This window comes from Salmo trutta, chromosome 17 (genome assembly GCF_901001165.1).
Source record: "Salmo trutta chromosome 17, fSalTru1.1, whole genome shotgun sequence".
In the NCBI taxonomy this organism is placed as follows: Eukaryota; Metazoa; Chordata; class Actinopteri; order Salmoniformes; family Salmonidae; genus Salmo; species Salmo trutta.
In genome coordinates, this window is record NC_042973.1 from 7,031,363 (window position 1) to 7,056,347 (window position 24,985).

Here is a 24,985-nt window from a genome sequence, read left to right on the forward strand (position 1 = left end):
ATTAAGCATGTTACATGACTTATAATTCATAATGGTTTATTGATTCATTTACCTTTATTAGATAATTCTCTTATCAAAAACTAAACCAAAAAAAAAAAAAAGATCCAGTTTTTCCCCACAGCATAGACAGGTTAGCTGACAACGTCAATAAAACAATACCGAAGCTTAAAAAGTATGTGTGTTGTTGTGATTCTGGATGGCCAGATAGCTAGCAACAATGACAAGAAGCTGCCATGATTCTGGATGGCCAGATAGCTAGCAACAATGAAAAGAAACTGCCCTGATTCTGGATGGCCAGATAGCTAGCAACAATGACAAGACACTGCCATGATTCTGGATGGCCAGATAGCTAGCAACAATGAAAAGAAACTGCCCTGATTCTGGATGGCCAGATTATTGTCATTGTTGCCAACTAACTGCCATGATTCTGGATGGCCAGATAGCTAGCAACGACAAGAAGCTGCCCTATGGGGATTCAGCTAGTTACATCTTGTTCTTGATAGCATGTTTTGAGGTGTTTTGACTGATGTCACGTCTATGCTAATATGGCTAAAATTCCATGTACTTGAGAGACAAGTGCTCATTGTACAAATGTATTTGTTTTCAATAAGAATTGAAGACAAACTATGGTTAATATGTTGTCAACAATCTAAGCCAACCCCTTCTGTTTTGCCCCATAGTTGTGCACGCATAGGTTGTGTTGCTAAACAACCAACCCGTGTATGTGCCACTTTGTGTTTATACGTTTCCATTGGTGCACTTCCCACACCTGACACACCGGTCTCCTTTAAAGTCAGGTGTTCCAATGCATCACTCCACCACCTCATTCACAACCAACACAAATACTTAATCTTGTAAAGAACGGGCGAAAAAAACCAAAACATATTTAGGATGGGTTAAAAAGAGCCCAAACACAAAACCTAATCGTTTCAACGGTGGTTTCTAGATGTGAAGCTACTATACAGTTTATTAGGTACACCACCACGAAAATGATTCGCTCCTACAGTGAGTCACGTGGCCGTGGCTTGCTATATAAAGCAAGCAGACAGGCATTGAGGCATTCAGTTACTGTTCAATTGAACGTTAGAATGGACAAAACGACTGACCTAAGCAACTTTGAGCATGGTATGATCACCGGTGCCAGACACGCCGGTTCCAGTATCTCAGAAACAGCCTCATGGGCTTTTCATGCAGTATCTAGGGTTTACCGAAAGATAAGAGCAACTCACCTGTGTTACTACATTTGAGACATTTAGCAGACGCTCTTCTCTAGAGTGACTTTCAGTAGTGAGTGGATAAATGTTTTTTTTTCCCCCTATACTGGTCCCCCGTGGGAATCGAACCCACAATCCTGGTCTTGCAAGAACTGTGCTCTACCAACTGAGCCACACGGGACACATTTGAGTGGTGAGAGATAGACAATAATTCAAAGTCGAAAGTGTACTGAGGACCCAGCTGCAAAGTACGCTTCCAGGTAATTACCACAGAACATTTTCACTGGGGAACTAGCTGGATAACTGTAAACCTAGCTACATAAAGTGCATGCATCTATGGCTACAAGATAGGAAGTTAACAATTGTTCATTTGTTTGTGCCTTCCTCATTAGCAAGGATGTCTGTATAAAATTGGAGAGTCAATTGCAGTACCCAATGACAAGTCAAATAGCCAATATATTTGAAATGAATTAAATTTAATAAACTAATCTTGTATACAAATAGCAATAAGGTTGATTGATGTAAAATGACATAGATTAGAAAGAAAACATTGGTAGACAGAATTGAACACCATGTTACAGCTACAGTCTGTGTGTAGGTTATGCATGTTTTATTCTCAGGTTGACCTGACATTAGTATGAATAAAACAGTGCCTGTCTTGTTGCAGTGAAGCATGGCCACAGTCATCTTTCTGTCAGAGTATTTAACTGTAATTTGCTGCTACTTCCAAAAAAAAAAACACAACAGAGATTGCACAGTGCATCTTCTCCGGGGAAAGGGCAAGTTCCACAAAGCATCTCAGTGTAGAAGTTCTGATCTAGGATCTGCCCATGTAATCCTATTCACTATGATCTAAAAAGGTTAAACCGATCCCGGATCATCACTTCTACTCGGAGATGCTTTGTGGACCATTTTCTGTCTTTGTGGATGTTTTATGTGGAGCACTCTCATTTTAAAGTTCTTGTGTCAAAGTAATTATGCAATTACTGAAGTCATGACTGCAAAAGTGCTTTTAAAAATAGCAAAGCTATTGCAACATCTTCCCATCTTCTTTTGTCCTCAGTAGAAATAACTGCCAAAAGCAGCCGCCACACAGAACAAACTGTCCTAGAGGAGGGAAAATAGTAATTATCACGGACTATCAAAAAAATGACATTTCCTCATACCAGACTGGAAGATAAAATGCTTACATTCATGAAAATTTCCTGAGCGTAGCTGTCTGTGTCAGCATCCCAGAAACACCTGGCAGCCATCCTGGTGAGACAGGAAGAAGTCATCAGATCCTTTTAATGAACTTTAACACAAAGAAAGAAGCTTTGGAAATCACAATACAACAACCACAGAGACCAACATAATGCATTTTGACATTAAAGCCACCACTAGGTGTCATGCACGCTCCCCGATAAAAAGGTACAGGACACAGAGCATAGTCCCTAACAGTCTAGTTATGTTTTAGCCTGTAAGAGTTCACCCCTTCCATTACTACTAAAAGCTTTAGGGTACCTTTGTTCACTCTAGTGCTCAACAATGTTTCTATGAGGATAAGTGGGGTCCATAAGACTTGTGAACTAAAAAGATGGTCAGACATGGCCTTAGTAGAAAGGAAAACAGACATCCTCCGTGCATATTATCTAAACGGTATAGGAGCTAGAGCCACATCCTCCATGCATATTATCTAAACGGTATAGGAGCTAGTGTCACATCCTCCGTGCATATTATCTAAACGGTATAGGAGCTAGTGACACATCCTCCATGCATATTATCTAAACGGTATAGGAGCTAGGGCCACATCCTCCGTGCATATTATCTAAACGGTATAGGAGCTAGGGCCACATCCTCCGTGCATATTATCTAAACGGTATAGGAGCTAGTGACACATCCTCCGTGCATATTATCTAAACGGTATAGGAGCTAGTGACACATCCTCCGTGCATATTATCTAAACGGTATAGGAGCTAGTGACACATCCTCCATGCATATTATCTAAACGGTATAGGAGCTAGGGCCACATCCTCCGTGCATATTATCTAAATGGTATAGGAGCTAGTGCCACATCCTCCGTTAATATTATCTAAACGGTATAGGAGCTAGTGTCACATCCTCCGTGCATATTATCTAAACGGTATAGGAGCTAGTGACATCACTCACTTGACACCTTCTCCTCGCTGCTCTCCAATTACCACTTGTACCACCAGCTTGTATCGGTCAAAGCCCACATCTGTCATTGGAGAGAGAGAGAGATACCATTATCATTAACTGTATTTGTTACAAGGTAAATTGAGAAAAAAATAAAGCTGATTTCCATACTTTTGGCATATTTCCTGATAACAATGGTCAAACCAGGATCCAATTTGTCGGCCCCTATGGATTTCTTGTTGTCTACTGATAGCAAAGCATCCAGGACTTCTTTTAAACTGATGCATGCTTAATATATGGTTTAAGGCCAAACAACACTGCTATAAATGCAAGGTAAGAAAAGTCGTGTTTAATGTCAAACGATTTTGGACAAATCTGTCAAGACACCAACCATGAGAAAGGGTTTTAAACAGTTTCTAAATCAACTCGTGAATTGTATTAAATGTAGCCATGTTTTCCCCTTATATCTTAAAATAATTACAAAAAAAATGTGGCAGATTATTATCAATGACTTAACAGCTGTAACAAGTTGTCCACCGCAGGAAATCCTCACTGATGCCCAAGTTTATAGACAGATCTATAAGTTATTTAAGAATGAGTTGGGAGGGGTGCGAGAGCCAAAGACACTCATTACTACACATTTACTAATCTTATTAGGATAAGAGTTGTTTCACAACGTCAGCCGCAGTTAGAGGCTTTGTAACGGCTGAGTAATTTCTCACGCTTCAGTTTGTCCTTTATGCAATCCGCTAATGAACGGGACAGAACGCCGACCTCATCCGGATCATACTGCACCCCAGACAGTTGTTCTCTCAGGATATCACGAATGCATTCCTTCACAACAGCTGCTTTGAACCTGAAATAAAAACAAAATAGATAGATAAAGAGAAGGAAAGACAGAGAGACACACCAGGCTGCCCTGCTAACTAACATTAGCTAGCTAGATATTAGATAGCCAACTAATTTTGTTTCATAGCTAGCTATATATCTAGTCTACATAACAGTAAATTGTGCAACAAAATGTCTTGAACGTTGACTGGTGCAGCAGCATAGCTAAAGACTGTATATTATATTGGCAAGATATTTGAGTGACTGCTCTAACAATGTGAAATATGTACTCAAATATGGAAGGCAGGTGGGAGGCGAGATCTGATAGGACAATTCTAGCCAATGAGAGGGCAGATACGCATGTAAACTGCAGGCCATAGGCATAGATAGAGGAATCATCTGTGTAGCTGTACCATTATAGCGTCTGTGACAGTATGGGCAGCACCATTAAGGCTATCGCCATTTTAAAGTAGTCAATTGTATTCTAATTCATTGGCTGATTGCTCCCAACTCATGAATCCCCACACAGTTGACTACTTTAAAATGGTGGAAGCCCTCAATGGCGATGCTAAAACGGGTTATATCCATGATGAGTCATCTATCAGATCTCTATGACAACAGGCACAACTCCGATACAAAGTCGTTTTTGGGTTAAGTTGCCGAAATGTCACGTGCATCCACTTATCTCAGTAACAACCTAACCATTACCAAACTTCTATTTGATAAAATAAGCCTCATGTACTGAATTAGCAATTCAGTGTTTTTGGTGACCTATTTTGACACACTCTCATTGACCGCCAAAGAAAAAGGTGTCAATTCATCAAATTATTTTAGAGTAGCAGGTAGCCTAGAGGTTAGAGCCGAACGATTGCCCGTTCCAATACTGGAGCTGACAAAGTGCATTCCACCACCTACTGTGAGGGTGAATAATAAGGATCCCAAAAAAGGAAATTATGTACGTTTAAAAAAAATCTAATATCATACAAACTATTTTTATACAAATAAAATCAGGTCCCTACAAAGGCTCAATGGACTCCTGTGAGGGCAGGACATTTCCTAGCAACAATAGTCCTTGCAGTGCTTCTGCCGTTTAGTCTTGGAGCCCCAAAAACTTCTCGGCTGCAGATAATCATGTCCAGCTTCTTGGACTTCTTTGACAATTGTGCTGTACAATTAATCACTGTGGATACACTCTTCACAATGAGTGAATCCAGATCACCCAATTGACTTAAAACAACTGGTTGCAATGCATCCACCACCATATCTTCAACACTATTGCCTCTTGCTCCTTCGACTCTCTTCACCGCCTCCACATAAGAGATCTGCTGTAAAGCCCTGACACCTCAACCTCCTTCACCCTAACAGGATACTCAGAGAAGGAAGTCCAGAGTATGATCCCACCACAGTTGCAATGTTTTCCCATTGACAGATTCTTCAATACTATACTTCTCCTGTCTGAAAACATTTGACACGTGACCATATCCTTTACAATTCCCACATTGTAATGTTTGGACACAAATGCTCTCACTGCATACCTCACATTAGGTAGAGGTCTCCTCAAACGGTGGGTATACTTTGTGGAACGTTCCAACAGGAATCTGTTCCAAAAACTTCGTAAAGTACAAGAATGCTAACAAACAATGCATACAAAGTAGCATGATCAATTCAACTAGCTGACGAATAGGCATCAATTTACCACGTAGCTTATTCTTAATGTTTGTCCATAGGCTACCAGAGTGAGGGCAGACATTTTCCAGAATAAAAGTGGTGAGTGAAAACCTTAATTAAATAGCCGACTCCCTACCTGGTATCTTATTCTGCCGCTATACAACATTGTATGCGTTGTTTGTTGACAACCTTGTCGTTTACAAAGTTTTTGGAACAGATTCCTTTTGGAACGTTCCACAAATTATATCCACCCTCCTCAAACAACAATAACATCGATAGGCTTTTCTCCTTCCTTCTATTTACCATACGGGTCAGGCGACGTACACTGACCACTCCTGGGATTTTCTGACTAATGTATTCGTCATCTATATCCAACGAGACTCCAGCTATAACTCATTTGGCAGGCGCCCTACTCCGAAGATCAATACATGTTACTTCTGACGTGGACAGCTTAACCAGGTCCAGTGCATACTTCTTCGGTTCTTCATCAACACAATTAACCAAAACTCGGCCGCTTCTAGTCACCTTGATTCAATCCACATTTCTTCAGTCCTATAACGTTATATTACAAATGGAGTTCCCAAATGAATCTCCTAACGCAGTGCATTATTGGACCGGTCCTTGTCTTCTACCACAACTTTTTCTCGTTTTGTTCCATTCTTTGATTTCACTATTTTACATTCATTGTCACACACTTCACTTTTGGACACTTTCAGATTCAAGCAGTCGCCATTTCCTCCCAACCACTACTACCGTACTCCTTCGAACCTCCAACGACCACCCAAATTATTTTCGTGGGCGCAGTAAAACCTCTCACTTTGCCTCTTCCTCTCTTGAATAGCTAACGTTAGCTAGCTAACTTTACCGCTAGCATTGAGTGTGGCAACTTACTTGTGATGATAATTCGGTCTAATGAGGTAAGTATTTCCTCCGGTATCTGCTCCCTCCATTTTAACTGCGTATGTATTATGGTGCGTTGGATGGTAAGAAAACTAATTTAGCAAATAATACATAAAAACATGGAGCTTGAGCTAAAGCCTCAAGAGGACAGAATAAACGTTTGCTTATGTTACCATAACAACATTTCCGCTTCCGGAAGTGTATCGAACCAAGCGTATCCTCTCAACGATTGTTGGAACTTGGAAGATGTTGTCGTAACAACGTTCAACATTTGAAGTCTCGTTCAAGACTTCAAATGTTGAACGTTGTTACAACATCTTCCAAGAGCCAATTTGAGGTCAAAATAATTAGCCAAAAATAAAAAAAATACGTCAGTAATAGTATTTATATTGTAAGCGACGGTGAAGTAATGCACATTGGGAGATTTTTTTTATTTTTTTTTACAACAAATCGTGATTTCAATTGTATGAAAAATGTTGAAACAATTCAGTTGATATTTGCATCCAATCTTTCTTTGGTCAAACAACTTATTTTCACTCAAGGTTCTTGTTCTTTTTTTCACCTTCAAATCATCTTTTCTCTCAATTTAGGATTGGTAGTCTTGACATGGAGGCGATGTTAGGGGGGATGGGTAATAAGGTCATGATGAGACTGAAATAACTTGTTCTTTAGTATCTTAAACAACAAGTTTCCATCCCCTACTTTCTATTTTTAATAAACTTATTTACCCCTTCCCCCAACCCAAGTTCCCTTACCTTAAACCAGGTTTGTATCCTATTCACAACCCTTCCCTTTAAATGTAAACCCTTACCCTAAACCAGGTTCATATCCTCTACCCAACCCCTCCTCCTTTTATTATAATTTGTAGTTATTTATTTTTACTTTAATTCTTTACATTTTAAATCCATAAAAGTTTGTTTTAATCAAATCAAGCTGAGGAAGAAAAAAAGGAGAACCACCCTGTCCCACTTGTACCTTGGTAAACCTGACCTTCACCAGACCGATACATTGAGAAGAGATTGGAAAACTCTAAACAAACAACAACACGAAGAGTTATCTATCCAAAACCGAAGCTGTATGGGTAAACCACTTCTCCAATCTTTTTGGCTCTATAACAAAGAACAAACATCAAAAATATATACATGATCAAATAGAATCAACTATTAAAGACTACCAGAACCCACTGGATTCTCCAATTACATTGAATAAACTACAGGACAAAATACAAACCCTCCAACCCTAAAAAAACAGTGGGGTTGATGGTATCCTAAATGAAATGATAAAATATACAGACCACAAATTCCAATTGGCTATAGTTAAACTCTTTAACATCATCCTCAACTCTGGCATATTCTCCAATATTTGGAAGCAGAATACCTGGGTAGAGGATATGAACCTAGTTTAGGATAAGGGTACAGGTTTAGAATACCTGACCACTGTGACTGACTCAAAATTAAGGAAATCTTTGACTATGTACAGCCTTGCTATTGAGAAAGGCCGCTGAAAGCAGACCTGACTCTCAAGAGAAGACAGGCTATGTGCACACTGCCCACAAAATGAGGTGGAAACTGAGCTGCACTTCCTAGCCTCTAGCCAAATGTATGACCATATTAGAGACACATATTTCTCTCAGATTACACAGAACCACAAAGAATTCAAAAACAAAACCAATTTTGATAAATTCACATATCTATTGGGTGAAATACATTACATTTACATTTTAGTTTATTTAGCAGACACTCTTATCCAGAGTTAGAGTTAGATAAACTAATTAATGTTATACATTGCCACAGGACACAAGTCAACAACAGTCTATTGCATTATCAACTCTTACATATTTTATTACCTATAATGATATTATTACTATGATGAATAACTATAACTACATTATCCAGAGCGACTTACATACATTTCATTTTCATTTCATGCATTTTTTGTATTATTTGTTTTGTACTGGCCCCCCGTGGGAATTGAACCCACAACCCTGGTGTTGCACACACCAGGCTCTACCAACTGAGCCACAGGTAAGGCACAGGAAATAGGAAATACCACAGTGTGCAATCACAGCAGCAAGATTTGTGACCTGTTGCCACAAGAAAATGGCAACCAGTGAAGAACAAACACCATTGTAAATACAACCTATATTTATGTTATTTATTTTCCCTTTTGTACTATTTGCACATCATTACAACACTATATATAGACATAATATGACATTTGAAATGTCTTTATTCTTTTGGAACTTTTGTAAGTGTAATGTTTACTGTAACATTTTTATTGTTTATTTCACTAAGTGTTTATTATAGAGTTCACTTGCTTTGGCAATGTTAACATGTGTTTCCCATGCCAAAAGCTCTTAAATTGAATTGAAATAGAAGAGGGCATGAAGTCCTGAGTTGTCACTACTTCCCAAAGGTCGTCGTTGCTCAAATAAGAACTGAAACGCACTATGAGACCATCAAGACCCACGCCTCACCCCATTGGTCATTTAATAGCAAATGGGCTCTAAGCAACGCTTCCACCACCGTGTCCAAGGATAAGCTGTCCAAAGTGGCAAAGTAGTTAGCTAGGTACTGTCGACGTAGCAGAACTAGAAACAATTCAGCCAGCTGTGACTGACTGACAGATATCGAGCTATATACCATGCTGTATGTAAACTGAACAGGTTAGCTAATGCACTGCTCCAAAACCGCCCAAAAAAGTCAGACTACAGTTTGCAACTGCACATGGGGACATAGATCGTACTTTTTGGAGAAATGTCCTCTGGTCTGATGAAACAAAAATAGAACTGTTTGGCCATAATGACCATCGTTATGTTTGGAGGAAAAGGGGGATGCTTGCAAGCCAAAAAACACCATCCCAACCATGAATCACGGGAGTGGCAGCATCATGTTGTGGGGGTGCTTTGATGCAGGAGGGACTGGTGCACTTCACAAAATAGACGGCATCATGAGGAAAGAAAATTATGTGGATATATTGAAGCAACATCTCAAGACATCAGTCAGGAATTTAAAGCTTGGTCGCAAATGGGTCTTCCAAATGGACAATGACCCAAAGCATAATTCCAAAGTTGTGGCAAAATGGCTTATTAAGGACAACAAAGTCAAGGTATTGGAGTGGCCATCACAAAGCCCTGACCTCAATCCCATAGAAAATGTGTGGGCAGAACTGAAAAAGCGTGTGCGAGCAAGGAGGCCTACAATCCTGACTCAGTTACAGCTGCTCTGTCAGGAGGAATGGGCCAAAATTCACCCAACTTTTTGTGGGAAGCTTGTGGAAGGCTACCCAAAACGTTTGACCCAAGTTAAGCAATTTAAAGGCAATGCTACCAAATACTAATTGAGTGTATGTAAACTTCTAACCCACTGGGAATGTGATGAAAGAAATCAAAGCTGAAATAAATAATTGTCTCTACTATTATTCTGACATTTCACATTCTTAAAATAAAGTGCTGATCCTAACTGACCTAAGCTAGGGAATTTTTACTAAGATTAAATGTCAGAAAATGTGAAAAACTGAGTTTAATATTTGGCTAAGGTGTATGTAAACTTCCAACTTCAACTGTGTATATATATATATCATCCGATTAATTGGTATCGGCTTTTTTTTGTTGTCCTTTCTGGTCCTCCAATAATCGGTATCGGTGTTGAAAAATCATAAATTCGGTCGACCTCAAATATACACTGTACAAAAGTATTATGGACACTCCTTCAAATAAGTGTGTGTAAAAATCGTCTGCCTTCGGTTGCAACACTCACTAACGAGTTCCAAACTGGCTCTGGAAGCAACAGCAGCACAATAACTGTTTGTCAGGAGCTTCATGAAGTGGGTTTCCATAGCCGAGCAGCCGCACACAAGTCTAAGATCAATATGCGTAATGCCAAGCATTGGCTGGAGTGGTGTAAAGCTCGCCGCCATTGGACTCTTGAGCAGTAGAAACCTTTTTTATGGAGTGATGAATCATGCTTCACCATCTGGCAGTCCGACAGACGAATCGGGATTTGGCGGATATCAGGAGAACACTACCTGCCCAAATGGGCTAGGCTCTTTAGTTCCAGTGAAGGGAAATCTTAACGCTACAGCATAAAATGACATTCTAGATGATTCTGTGCTTCCAACTTTGTGGCAAAAGTTTGGGGAAGGCCCTTTCCTGTTTCAGCATGACAATGCCCCCGTGCACAAAGCGAGGTCCATACAGAAATGGTTTGTCGAGGTCGGTGTGGAAGAAATTGACTGGTTTGCACAGAGCCCTGACCTCAACCCCATCAAACACTTTTGGGATGAATTGGAACGCCGACTGCAAGCCAGGCCTAATCGCCCAACATCAATGCCCGACCTCACTAATGCTCTTGTGGCTGTATGGAAGCAAGTCCATGCAACAATGTTCCAACATCTAGTGGAAAGCCTTCCCAGAAGAGTGAAGGCTGTTATAGCAGCAAAGGGGGGACCAACTCCATATTAATGCCCATGATTTTGGAATGAGATGTTCAACCAGCAGGTGTACACATAATGTTGGTCATGTAGTGTATTATTAAAAACATTGAGGAGTGTGAAATATGGCCTACTAAACCAAATGTCAAAGGTGTTTAGGCCTATGTGTTGTTGTTTAGGCCTATGTGTTGGTATAAGAGAAGAGCATAGCATACCAAATATTTTTAGGCAGTGGATACATACATTCATTGTGAAGAAGAAACAATAGTGGAAGTGGTGTTTTGGTCAGTTTGATGTGGATGGATAGTCAGACTAGATCCCATCTGCACTGAGGGGGAACTTCAAGCCGGGGCGTAAAAAATAAACCTTCAAAGGTAGGTATGTTTCCAGCGAGTGCATTTGTTACAGTTCAAAATGATAAAGAGACTGCTGATAAGTCAGTCAGTTAACAATTGTGGTCTCAGTTTAAAGTGACAAGAAGATGGTAGGATTCACACAGCAGAAGGATGTCAGCAGGACCACAAAAAACAGCTGAAGAGGACGCCCTCCCAACGACCACAGATACCACAACAAAACCCTTTGTTTTGATTCCTCCACTACTGTAGACCACCGGCAACTCTCTCTCTGACATATTCTCATAGAACCCCCCTACATCCTCCAGTAAGCTTCAAACTGCTGTTTTGGCAACTGATTACCTCATCTAATGTCATGCTTACTGTTTATGCAAATGGTACTCATGAAAATATATGTTTTGATTCTTGATTTCATGATCAGAGGAATGATTTTACGATGATTAATCCCTCATCATTTGTTGCTGGTGAACCATATATACTTCTCACTGTAATGGCTGTCGTATAGAGGGGACCAAGGCGCAGCGTGTTGAGTGCTCATAATTACGTTTAATTAAACTCAGAACACTAAAGAAAATAACAAAGAGAAAACAAACAGCTAACAGTTCTGTCAGGTACTTGAAGTCTACACAGAGCACAACTAAACAGAATACAACTGCCCACAAACACACTAGAAAAAAACCCCAACTTAAATATGATCTCCAATTAGAGACAACGTGAACCAGCTGCCTCTAATTGGAGATCATCCCAAAAACCTCCAACATAGAAATAGAATACTAGAACAAAACATAGAAATAGAAAACATAGACAAACCACCCAAAACACACCCTGACCTACTCTACTATAGAAAATTACATCTTACTAGGGTCAGGACGTGACAGTACCCCCCTCCAAAAGGTGCAGACTCCGAATGCAAAAAAAACAACAAAAAAAAACAGTAGTGCAATACCCAGAACCTTACTATCCAGCAGATCCTCCAGCAGCGGAGGTGGCTCCAGTTCGGGGCGTAACCCCCGCTCCGCCCGCAGATCCCTCTGCTTCTGTACCACCAGACCGTGGATCGTCGCTGGAGGCTCCGGGCTGCAGGCCAACCTCAGGGGGTTCCGGGCTGCAGGCCAACCTCAGGGGGTTCCGGGCTGCAGGCCAACCTCAGGGGGTTCCGGGCTGCAGGCCAACCTCAGGGGGTTCCGGGCTGCAGGCCAACCTCAGGGGGTTCCGGGCTGCAGGCCAACCTCAGGGGGTTCCGGGCCGTGGACCGTCACTGGAGGCTTCGTGCCGTGGATCGTCTCTACAGGCTCCGGGCCATGGATCATCACTGGAGGCTTCTTTCGTGGAGCTGGAACAGGTCTCACCGGACTGGGGAGACGCACTAAAGACCGGATGCGCAGAACTGGCACAGTGCGTACTGGGCTATGGAGGCGCACTGGAGGGAGAGTGCGAGGAGCAGGCACAGGACGTACTGGGCTATGGAGGCGCACTGGAGGGAGAGTGCGAGAAGCAGGCACAGGACGTACTGGGCTATGGAGGCGCACTGGAGGGAGAGTGCGAGAGGCAGGCACATGCTCACCACGATAAGCACGGGGAGATGGCTCAGGTCTCACCCCTGACCCCGCCAAACTCACCGTGTGCTGCCTCTCGTTCTTCCCCAGCAGGCGTCGATATCTGTCCAATACCTGGCCCCAAGTCCAATTTATCCTTTCTTTCCACTCCTCTATAGACCAGGTATCCATCTCCTCCCGGGCACGCTGCTTGATCCAATTGTGGTGGACAGTTCTGTAACGGCTGTCGTATAGAGGGGATCAAGGCGCAGCGTGTTGAGTGCTCATCATTACGTTTAATTAAACTCAGAACACTAAAGAAAATAACAAAGAGAAAACGAACAGCTTACAGTTCTGTCAGGTACTTGAAGTCTACACAGAGCACAACTAAACAGAATTCAACTGCCCACAAACACACTAGAAAAAAACCCCAACTTAAATATGATCTCCAATTAGAGACAACGCGAACCAGCTGCCTCTAATTGGAGATCATCCCAAAAACCTCCAACATAGAAATAGAATACTATAACAAAACATAGAAATAGAAAACATAGACAAACCACCCAAAACACCCCTTGTCACGCCCTGACCTACTCTACAATAGAAAATGACATCTTACTAGGGTCAGGACGTGACACTCACCCCAAATGTTTTTGTTTTTTATCTTGCCATACATTTTTATACATCAGAAGTGTCATGGAATAATTTTATTTTTTATTTCTTACAATTTGAGTGGCTCACAGATGCTGTGGCATGGACCCAGCTTGGCTTTGGATCCAAAACAGTTGTGAGGTATGACAATGTCTGACATAGGCTACTTTTCTTTTAAGGTGAACTTTCTCTTAACTGAAACATTATTCTGACTTTTATTGGCACGCTTGAGACACTCACAAGTCTGCACCACAAGTCCCAGAACCCCTTTGAAGCCTTTGTTCACAGGAGGTGCTTGTAGTTGCACATACATATGGGTTCAAGCTAGTTCCTGTCAGCATTTCTCTCTTTACTATGAGCTCAAGTTTGAGGGAAAGAAGAAACAGATCAGGCGTTAGATGAGTGGAGACAGACGGGGCAGACACATAATTTAAGCCAAGGATAGAAGCTCCATTCTTCTGATCCAGTCCTCGTGTATCATGTTCTACTACTCTAGCTCAAAGCCTCTCTTACTGGTTGTCCTCATCGTGCTGTTCAACGGTAGGCCATCTTCCTCTGTCTATGTACTGTAGATGTAGCCTACTAGAATGGCAGTGACTGTGTATGTTCGGATCAAATGTTGAAGGATTATTATTTATAAAACATTCCTGATCTGTAAAGTTATGACTTAAACTATAGGAAAAGGAACTTTAGTAACCCAACTCTTTATCATCGAACTCACAAGTCAGAGGAGGTGATACTCAGTAGCACAGAGTATTTATGGTATGTCTCTGAACAACCAAGACTGTATTTTTATTTCATTTTTTTTATTTCACCTTTACTTAAGCTGGAAGGCCAGTTGAGAACAAGTTCTCATTTACAACTGCGACCTGGCCAAGGTAAAGCAAAGCAGTTCGACACATACAACAACCCAGAGTTACACATGGAATAAACAAAACATATAGTCAATAATACAATAGAAAACATTTCTATATACAGTGTGTGCAAATGAGGTAGGATAAGGGAGGTAAGGCAATAAATAGGCCATAGTGGCGAAATGGGCTGTATATTTAATCCAATGTTTTTGTGACTTTTTGCTTGTGGAATATGTGACAAGGTGACAAACGTTTTCCATAGCATTTATTTGAATTGGGGTACAGTAGGCCTATATACAGTGCCTTCAGAAAGTATTCACACCCCTTGACTTTTTCCACATTTTGTTGTATTACAGCCTGAATTTAAAATTGATTAAATTGAGATTTGTGTCACACACAATACCCGTGGATTTATATTTTTAGACATTTTTACAAATTAATGAAAAGCTGAAATGTCTTGAGTCAATAAGTATTCAACCCCTTTTGGGTAAAAACGTGCCTAACAAGTCGCTTGGACTCTGTGTGCAATAATAGTGTTTAACATGATTTTCAAATGACTACCTCATCTCTGTAGCCCACAAATACAATTACAGTGCCTTCCAAAAGTATTTACACCTTGACTGTTTCCACATTTTGTTGTGTTACAAAGTGGGATAAAATGTATTTAATTGTCTTCTTGTTGTCAACGATCTACACAAAATACTCTGTAATGCAAGTATTCAACCCCCTGGGTTAATACATGTTAGAGTCACTACTTTGTTGAAGCACATTTGGCAGTGATTACTGTGAACTGTGAGTCTTTCTGGGTAAGTCTTTAAGAGCTTTCCACACCTGGATTCTGCAACATTTCCCATGATTATTTTCAAAATTCTTCAAGCTCTGTCAAATTGGTTATTGATCATTGCTAGACAACCATTTTAAGGTCTTGCCATAGATTTTTAAGCAGATTTAATTCACAACTGAAAATAGGCCACTCAGGAAGATTTACTGTCTTCTTGGTAAGCAACTCCAGTGTAGATTTGGCCTTGTGTTTAAGGTTATTGTCCTGCTGAAAGGTGAATTCATCTCCCAGTGTCTGGTGAAACGCAGACTGAACCAGGTTTTCCTCTAGGATCTAGCCTGTGCTTAGCTCCATTCTGCTTCCCTATTTATCCTGAAAAATTCCCCAGTCCTTAACAATTACAAGCATACCCATATCATGAGGCAGCCACCTCTATACTTGAAAATAGGAAGAGTGGTACTCAGTAATGTGATGTATTGGATTTGCCCCAAACATAACACTTTGTATTCAGGACAAAAATTGAATTGCTTTGCCACATGTTTTGCAGTATTACTTTAGTGCCTTGTTGCAAATATTCCTTTGAGCATGATGAAATTATGAATGACACTTTGGATGGTGTATCAATACACCCAGTCACTACAAAGATACAGGCATCCTTTCTAACTCAGTTCCAGAGAGGAAGGAAACTGCTCAGGGATTTCACCATGAGGTCAATGGTGACAGTTACAGAGTTTAATGGTTGTGATAGGAGAAAACTGAGGATGGATCAACAACATTGTAGATACTCCACAATACTAACCTAATTGACAGAGTGAAAAGCAAGCTTTTACCAAACACAAATATTCTAAAACATGCATCCAGGTTTGCAATAAGGCACTAAAGTAAAACTGCAAAAAATGTGGCAAAGCAATTCACTTTATGTCCTGAATACAATGCGTTATTTTTGGGGAAAATCCAACACAACACATCACTGAGTAGTACCACTTCATATTTTCAGGCATGGTGGTGGCTGCATCATGTTATGAGTATGCTTGTCATCGGGAGTTTTTTGATGGGTAAAAAGAAACGAAATAGAGCTAAGCACAGGTCAAACCTGATTCAGTCTCCTTTCCAACAGACACTGGGAGACAAATGCACCTTTCAGCAGGACAATAAGCTAAAACACAAAGCCAAATGTACACTGGAGTTGCTTACCAAGATGACATTGAATGTTCCTGAGTGGCCTAATTACAGTTTTGACTAAATCGGCTTGAAAATCTATGGCAATACTAGGAAATGGCTGTCTAGCAATGATCAACAACCAACTCGACAGAGCTTGAAGAATAAAAAAAAATAACGATGTGCAAATATTGTACAATCCAGGTGTGCAAAGCTTTTAGAGACTTACCCAGACAGACCACAGCTGTAATCGCTGCCAAATGGGATTCTGACATGGATTAACTCAAGGGTGTGAATACTTACGTAAAGTAGATATTTCTGTATTTCATTTTAAATACATTTGCCAACATTTCTAAAAGCATGTTTTTACTTTGTCATTTCAGGATATGGTTGAGAAAAAAATTAATTCAATACATTTTGAATTCAGGCTGTAACACAACAGAATGTGGAATAAGTCAAGGGGTATGAATACTTTCTGAAAGCACTCTCATACCTTCTAAAAGGCATTCTAATTTTTGTAATATTTTTATTCCACTTTGATCATAAAATATTTTTGTATTGCTTTGTTTATTTATTCTATATCCCTATGAAGACATTTTTGTCCAAGGAATATTTGTGGATCATATCTCTAGTCAATGAAAACTGGTAACTGGGTTCCTGGGATAAGACAAATATACCTGAAATATAAACAATACTGTATGCACAGTGATGAAAATATACACAACACTGTGTATATTTGATGAAGTATATTTTACTTCTCTTTTCCTACTAGCACTGACTTTGCTGATAACTTCTTAATTAAAGGAAAAAATGTACTTACTACGACTGTGATATGTGGTTGTCTCAACTAGCTATCTTAAGATGAATGTACTAACTGTAAGTTGCTCTGGATAAGAGTGTCTGCTAAATGACTAAAATATGAATTATATTAATAATATTAAAATAAATATAAATGTAATATTAGTAATATAGAACATAGTTGTTTTTTTGTTGTTGATTAAAAGGTAAAAGATGTTAAAGGTCCATTACAATATTAATTTACAATATGTGTGTGTTATGCTACAGGTGAAGGTAGAAGTCATAGGACAAAAAAAACAACATCTTGTGTACCTAAATCATCAGGTCATGTCCTAACTTGTTGACAACTTCCTCTCTCTTTTTCAGGACACAACTGGGCAGATAAAGTGGTAGGAATCATTGGTCATGAGATCACCATCCCCTTCTCATTTCATAACATGTCCAAAGCATCTGGTAATGTGCAAATTGGTCTTTACAAAAATTCTAAAAAGATCAGTGAATGTAATAATGATATGCACAGCTGTTGCTCACAAAGCCACCTCTGCTTCTCTGGGAAGAAAGTGGCCTCTTTCTTCATCCGAAATCTGACATCAGTTGACAACGGAACATATTGGATCACCTTGTTCCAAACCAGTAGAGATCCTCCCATGCTACAAAGCAATGAGGTGACGCTTATCCTTCAATCGGATGGTAACACCACAGGTAGGCTATAAGATCGCTCTCTTCACAGTATAATGTATATAACTATTCAAAGTCAATGTCTAGCACAAGGGTTTTCATGATACATCACATTATGTTTTTTATTTATCTTAAAGTAGTGTCCGTCCAGCCTGTATTGAACCCAGCTAAATGTACAACCTTTTTACAAGTACTATCCGTTAACAATTCAAAACCAACCCAAGCCACCGTTTTAAATGAGCTAACTATGGACCTTTAAAGCCTTTGGTCAAGATTGTGGTCCTTGAAGATTGACGTTCTAGACAGCATGACCCTACTCTGCTTTACCTTAATTCACTGTCTCATCTAGTTTCACCTAAGGAGCCATTTTCTATTCCAGAATACCCATCATGCACCTCTAACGCCGAAGATGATGATATCAGCGACAGTGGAAACGCCAACAATGTCTATGTCCTGATCATCTTTGCTGTTTTAGGGGTATCCATCATAGCTCTGTTAATCGGACTGCTTGGTTGGTTCTGCTGGACCTACAAAAGGAGCCCAGGTATTGAAGGGGCCTATCATTATCCCTAACCATACATATCATAAGCAGGTGGTTGGTGGCACCTTAATTAGGGAGGAAGGGCATGTGGTAATGCTGGAGCGGAATTTTTGGAAAGGTATCAACAACATCAAACACATGGTTTCCATGTGTTTGATGCCATTCCATTTGCTTATGTTCCAGCCATTATTATGAGCCGTCCTCCCCTCACCAGCCTCCACTGATACCATAGTATCTCTTGTAGTTGTAATTCTATGCAATCCATAGATTAAGGCCTTGGTTCTTGTCCATCGACTTCTTTCCTGCACTTAATGTCGACACCTGGACCAAAGATATGTCTTTATTATCTGAAACTTAGCTTTACAGTCTTAAATCAGTCAAATTATTTTTCTTGATCAAACTGACAAATGGAGAAATTCTTAAGGGAGCTGAAATCAATAGCGGTTTTTTTTTTTGGGAGGGGGGGGTGAGCATCAGTAGTTTGGTTTCCATCCAATTGGTGATAGATTTGAAATGCAAATATTCTAAAATCCGCATTAAAAAAGTATGCGCATTTTCCCATCAGAGATGTGTTTCCATCCAATTGACTTTTTGCAGATAAAACGCTGTGCGTAATCAAATTAACCAAAAGTAAAATTATCTGGTGGAAGTTTGTAATTTCCTGTTTTACTTCTGGGGGAAATGCTGTTAACAATTGTGATTACCTTTGTGCAAAGGAAAAAAGTGAAGACTCCTCCCTCGCAAACGGAAACTCTCTGCAAAACCTCTCCCTTCCGCTAATTTCACCAGTTTTTATCATGGCCAAAAAGGAAATTTTTGTTTTCATGAATTTTTACGATATAGACAATTTTGACTTTGTGGCTGTAAAATCTAGTGAAAACCGTTTATCATCTGCACAAAGGCTTGAAAATCACCACACAAGTTTAAGAACCGCCTTCACCCAATCCTGATTCGTCCAAATAATCAATGACGAAAACCCAAAACCAGGAACTACTGCTGCTTGTAATCACATAATTCTACTTGTGCCTTGACAGATTCTCACTGTTTCATCTATCCACGAGAATCTGTCCATGAGTGATTAGACTGTGCATGATGATGTAGTGCACATAAAAATAACTTCGCAATTAAATTCCCATGTATCAAATAAAAAATACAAGTTAAATGGCTTTCCATCGTATTTTCAACTCTACTGATGCTTTTGTAAAACAAATGCCTCATTATATATATAGATTATTATGGACCAACGAGCGAGATAATTTTTATTTGTCAAACGGAAGCCAAGTATCGATCATCATGTCACCAGAATAACAATTGAAGACCCTCAATATTTATTTGAAAGGAGCATCAACCTCATCATTGTGCACTTTGACCACCCTGTGAAGTTCATCATTTATTTCATCTGTAGCCTAATCCTTAAGAAGAGTATTTTGATGCACCCGTGCTTCAATCTAAGTAACATAATTAAAGAAAATCCCCATAGGGCCTACCAAGTGGCGCAGCGGTTTAAGGCAATGCATCACAGTGCTAGAGGCGTCACTACAGACCCGGGTTCGATCCCGGGCTGTATCACAACCGGCTGTGATTGGGAGTCCCATAAGGCAGCGCACAATTGGCCCAGCGTCATCCGGGTTAGGGGAGGGTTTTGCCGCATGGGGGGCTTTACTTGGCTCATCTCGCTCCAGCGACTCCTTGTGGCGGGCCGGGTACCTGCAGGCTGACTTCGGTCATCAGTTGAATAACATTTCCTTCGACACGTTGGTGCGGCTGGCTTCCGGGTTAATCAGGCGGGTGTTAAGGAGCCATGAGACATCCTAAAAATCTGTCTTCTCACAAAAAACATCTGTAGCGTCTGAGCTACAAACTAATATGACCACACTGTGGAAGGGGAAGACTCTCACGAAAGTGATGGTGTTCTTCATTTTGCTCTACGACCCCCACAAGTTTCATGGGAATAGTCTGAAGGTAACCCATCCAAATGAATGGAAGTAGGGTATGGAGATAGTTTTGTATCGTAGTAATGGCGAAATTCCATAGATTTTGTTATACCTAATGGAGTACTACATTTCAAGATATAATAGCTAAATGATCCCACTGGTAGTGGGAGGACCACACAACATATCATTGTGTGACTCAAAGTTTTCTTCAATATGATGGTTATTATATCAACATTTGTGCATAAAGGTGTTTCCACTGCCATTTTTTGCATAATTAATTTTACAGACACAAAAAGATCCCACCATATGTAACGTATTTTGTATTGTCGACATTTGAAAAACTGACAAATGTGCTCTTTCCATCAGGCCTGTCGTGACATTTTTTATCAGACATGTACTTTACTTGCATGAAAATGCTGGATGGAAACCTTGTTAGTGAGATGAATACATCCCTTCGAATGAGCCACTGTTGCAGTTTCATATGCATGACTCACGCTCATTGATATGAGCCTTCTTTAACCAGAGGAAATAACCACCTACACAGAGAATTCAAATTAGCACAGAGACGGGGAGAAAAATTGCAAACTGTTTGTTTTCACAAATGCTGTCTCAAACTCTCGTTTGCTTTTCTCCTGTCCCACTTCATAACAGAGCATCATGTTTCTTTGATGTGTTTTTTGGTATCCCCCCACATGTCATGTTTTGTACCTCTTGAACAAATGCCTTCTCAAGCACTACTGTGTACCAGTAGAAAAGCCTATCTTTCCATCCAGCGACTTCATCTGACTTTGAGGAAAATGTCACTGACTCAGGTTGATTGCAGATACAAGCAGCACAACACTGTAAAGATGGTCTGGACTACTAAAATCCTTGGATATGAATAGAATAACTTTTCCCATCTTCAACCCCTAATACTATAGGCCATGATCTTATATCATCTTGTATCAGTGGCGGTTGGTGCCGTTTAAGATGAAGGAGGATGTTGTTGTTTTTTTCTTCTTGAACACTGGCCTTATTTCTATTTCAGCATATCAGATGACTCCCATTCAAATTCCATTCACCCAGTTCAATGTAACATTGATAGATTTAGGCTACTACATGATACTCTAATTTTCCCTATGCCCCATCATATGAGGTTGCTACAACCTAGGCTATAAATGAAAGTTTACAACGTAAGTGCACACAGGTCAAGAGACAAATTTGATGTGACAGACAGTGACAGACTTGCCTGCATGTAGCTGATATAGGGTGTAATCATTAGTCCAACAGTTGCAAACAAGAGTTTTTATTGGATAAATTCAGGTATGTTTAGCCCTGTTTTGTTCCATTTGCTTCTGTTTAAGAAACGTTTTTCAACAGAATCTGATGAATGAATACACCCCTGATCACGCGTAAAAACAGTTCACTTTCATGGAAGCCATATCCTATGCGCTCTCCTTCTCTCACCTCTTCCCTTCGCTTGTGGACTTCAATGCACAACACATCAGCTGTATGTGACCAGGCCAAAAGAACTTTCCAAGTCAAACTGCTACACACAGCCTACATTGTCACCATATTAGCTAAAGTAATGTCATAGTCAGCATAGCTAATAGAACTAACGTGTTAGTAAACCCGCTACAATCATGCAGTAACGTTAGTGTACAGTCAGTAAGCAGTTACATCAGCTGCCATAAATTAGTTATACCAAAAGCTTACCTTGACTTCCAGTGCTGTGTAGCCAGCTAGCTAACATAGCATACCTCTGTTTGTGCAGGGTGTTTCAGTAGGCTGAAAGTGAAAAAAATGACTCTCTCTTTCTCCATTTCTCTCTTTCTTCTCCTTCATTTTGGAAATGTATTTGTTCAAAACTGTTAAATTATTGGCTTTCTTTATCTTTGAGTCAACTACTCACCACATTTTATACACTGCAGTGCTAGCTAGCTGTAGTTTATGCTTTCAGTACTAGATTAATTATCTGATCCTTTGATTGGGTGGACAACACTTCAGCTCATGCTGCAAGAGCTCTGATAGGCTGGAGGACATCCTCCGGAAGTTGTCATAATTACTGTGTAAGTCTATGGAAGGGGCTGAGAACCACGAGCCTCCTAGGTTTTGTGTTGAAGTCAATGTACCCAGAGGAGTTTAAGAAAAGTGACAAAATGCAGGATCATTTGTCTATGATTAACACATAATAAAATCTTTATCTTGTGTCCAGAGGGGGACCAGCAAGAGAACCTCAAGGCCAAGCAACAGGTAAGATCACACTCTATTGGTGTCTCTCAGAGTCCTGGTCATTCTTTGGTTTGTTAGAATTTTGACACATTTGCTTAGCAACAACCATAAGACAAATTCCTAATACAAAGTTGAAAAAATAATGCTTAAATGTTTGTATTTTGACAGATTTATTAGATCAAATCCAATAAATTGCACAGGTTCTGTTTTATAAAATGCATACTGTATACATTTTCAGGGGTCAAGAGAGGCGTCCACCTCCATGTCTGTGTATTCTGTAGAATACGGCGTGCTGGACTTCAACCGTAGACCCAGTGGAGAAGAGGGGAACAGGCATGGGAGGGAGAGGGAGGGAGGAGTGGTGAGGTCTGCAGAGACAGTGGAATATGCTGCAATCACCTTTCCCCCACAACAAAGGGTGTCATATGGGAGATAGTGAGTCAACTGAAACTCTCTTAAATACAAACAGCGTTGCCTGATTTGAACTGGATTCTATCAACATATGGAACAGTTGCTGAGAGAATGATGCTGAAAACGGTTGATGTGTCACTCTGAGGTGATAGATACCGTAAGAATGGAAATACTGAAGAAAGGTGTTGAATCACGTAGTCGCGTATTAATAAAAAACAACCTCCCTGTGTGGCTATGCGTGACTGTACCCTACTGGAAATACAACAACAACAAACCCAAAAAATACGTTGTAGATACAATATCCCATTTGACTGTAACACAAAATTGAATTTTAACATGTTTTTTAAAATGTTATTTTTTATAAAGTCATGGAACATTAAATTGTGTGGAAAATTTCCGGTAGGGTTTGCACAGATAAATACACCTTTTATAGGGTTTTTCTTTTTCACAAAGTGTCATGTTGTTTATTTACTCTGACACTATTTGGATTACCAGAAGTATCTGGGGGGGATTTTTTACAAAAGAATTAGCATGGTCCTCTGCAATCCAACTAAGTTCTCATTAAACACAGTTTACTTGACAGATGTTTTTTTTTTCCATCCCTCAATGGTTTGAAATTCACAATGATTGACATACATGTATACTGGGAAAATCAAGTTTCAAATAAATTATTTTGCATAATAGGTGATCATATCGCACGGATTACATTCTGATCTAATTCAGCTCTTTCACGGATGTTGTTTTTAGACTTTCAATGGCTCTAATTTTAACAGCTTTACAGACAAATGCAGTGCATCAAGTGCTGTAATCTTGACACGATCGGTCTAGCTGACGCCTCGAAGCATGGAGGATTTGGAGGATTTTCATTTGGATTGTATCACTGGCAATTGCTATTAGGCAATGTTTGTGCAGAGTTACTCTGTCTGTCTGTGTTCTTTTGCCCATCTTAATCTTTTCTTTTAATTGGCCAGTCTGAGATATGGCTTTTTCTTTGCAACTCTGCCTAGAAGACCAGCATCCCGGAGTTGCCTCTTCACTGTTGATTTTGAGACTGGTGTTTTGCGGGTACTATTTAATGAAGCTGTCAGTTGAGGACTTGTGAGACGTCTGTTTCTCAACTAGACACTCTAATGTACTTGTCCTCTTGCTCAGTTGTGCACCGGGGCCTCCCACTATTTCTTGCATGGGATAGCCTTCATTTCTCAGAACAAAAATAGACTGACAGATGCTCCAGATACTCAACTAATCTAAAGAAGGCCAGTTTTATAGCTTCTTTAATCAGAACAACAGTTTTCAGCTGTGCTAACATCATTGCAAAAGGGTTTTCTAATGATCAATTAGTCTTTTAAAATTATAAACTTGGATTAGCTAACACAACTTGCCATTGGAACACAGGAGTGATGGTTGCTGATAATGGGCCTCTGTACGCCTATGTAGATATTCCATAAAAAATCATCCATTTCCAGCTACAATAGTCATTTACAACATTAACAATGTCTACACTGTATTTCTGATCAATTTGATGTTATTTTAATGAACAATTTTTTTTGCTTTTCTTTTAAAAAACAAGGACATTTTTAAGTGACCCCAAACCTTTGAACGGTAGTGTATTTTAATAGCACTCAACACAAATCGCATTTCATAAATCTTTTGTTCATCTCATGATCTTAACCCACTTAACCCCAAAATGTCTCCAAGTTTTCACTATCATTGTGAAGCTCTAGTTATTTTGTTGCTTTGACGAAGTCATTTCTGAAGATTTTATTTATTTAATGTGATTAGTGATTCATTTACGTCTGTCCCTCATTTTAAGGTCGACCCTGTTGAACTGAACTCTCATTTTATTATGGTGAAACTATTCCCTTTTTCTTTTAAAATCTAAACAAACAAATATCTAATAGTC

General features: G+C 39.9%; 2 protein-coding genes across 8 annotated transcripts; one reads left to right on the plus strand and one right to left on the minus strand.

The window, feature by feature from the left end:
- Nucleotides 1–1,671: 1,671 nt before the first annotated feature.
- Nucleotides 1,672–6,945, minus strand: dynlt2b (dynein light chain Tctex-type 2B). 4 transcript variants are annotated; one of them, XM_029695478.1, is made up of 5 exons: nt 6,920–6,945; nt 4,073–4,206; nt 3,363–3,432; nt 2,405–2,468; nt 1,672–2,321 (listed from the first exon to the last, which is right to left on the minus strand). In XM_029695478.1, exons 1-5 carry the CDS (start codon nt 6,928–6,930, stop codon nt 2,274–2,276), a joined length of 327 nt encoding a protein of 108 aa, XP_029551338.1. In that variant the 5' UTR covers nt 6,931–6,945; the 3' UTR covers nt 1,672–2,273. The 4 variants fall into 4 exon arrangements, with proteins under 4 accessions (XP_029551338.1, XP_029551335.1, XP_029551336.1 ...); XM_029695475.1 differs by lacking the exon at nt 6,920–6,945 and adding an exon at nt 6,738–6,913; XM_029695476.1 differs by lacking the exon at nt 6,920–6,945 and adding an exon at nt 6,372–6,659.
- Nucleotides 6,946–14,048: 7,103 nt separating this feature from the next.
- Nucleotides 14,049–23,767, plus strand: LOC115151498 (uncharacterized). 4 transcript variants are annotated; one of them, XM_029695482.1, is made up of 6 exons: nt 14,049–14,256; nt 17,674–17,760; nt 17,865–18,009; nt 18,365–18,529; nt 22,655–22,692; nt 22,910–23,767. In XM_029695482.1, the coding sequence occupies exons 2-6, from the start codon at nt 17,713–17,715 to the stop codon at nt 23,105–23,107; spliced, it is 594 nt and encodes a 197-aa protein (XP_029551342.1). In that variant the 5' UTR covers nt 14,049–14,256; nt 17,674–17,712; the 3' UTR covers nt 23,108–23,767. The 4 variants fall into 4 exon arrangements, with proteins under 4 accessions (XP_029551342.1, XP_029551341.1, XP_029551340.1 ...); XM_029695481.1 differs by having other exon boundaries at nt 17,869–18,009; XM_029695483.1 differs by lacking the exon at nt 14,049–14,256 and adding an exon at nt 14,576–14,594.
- The last annotated feature ends 1,218 nt before the right edge of the window (nt 23,768–24,985 follow it).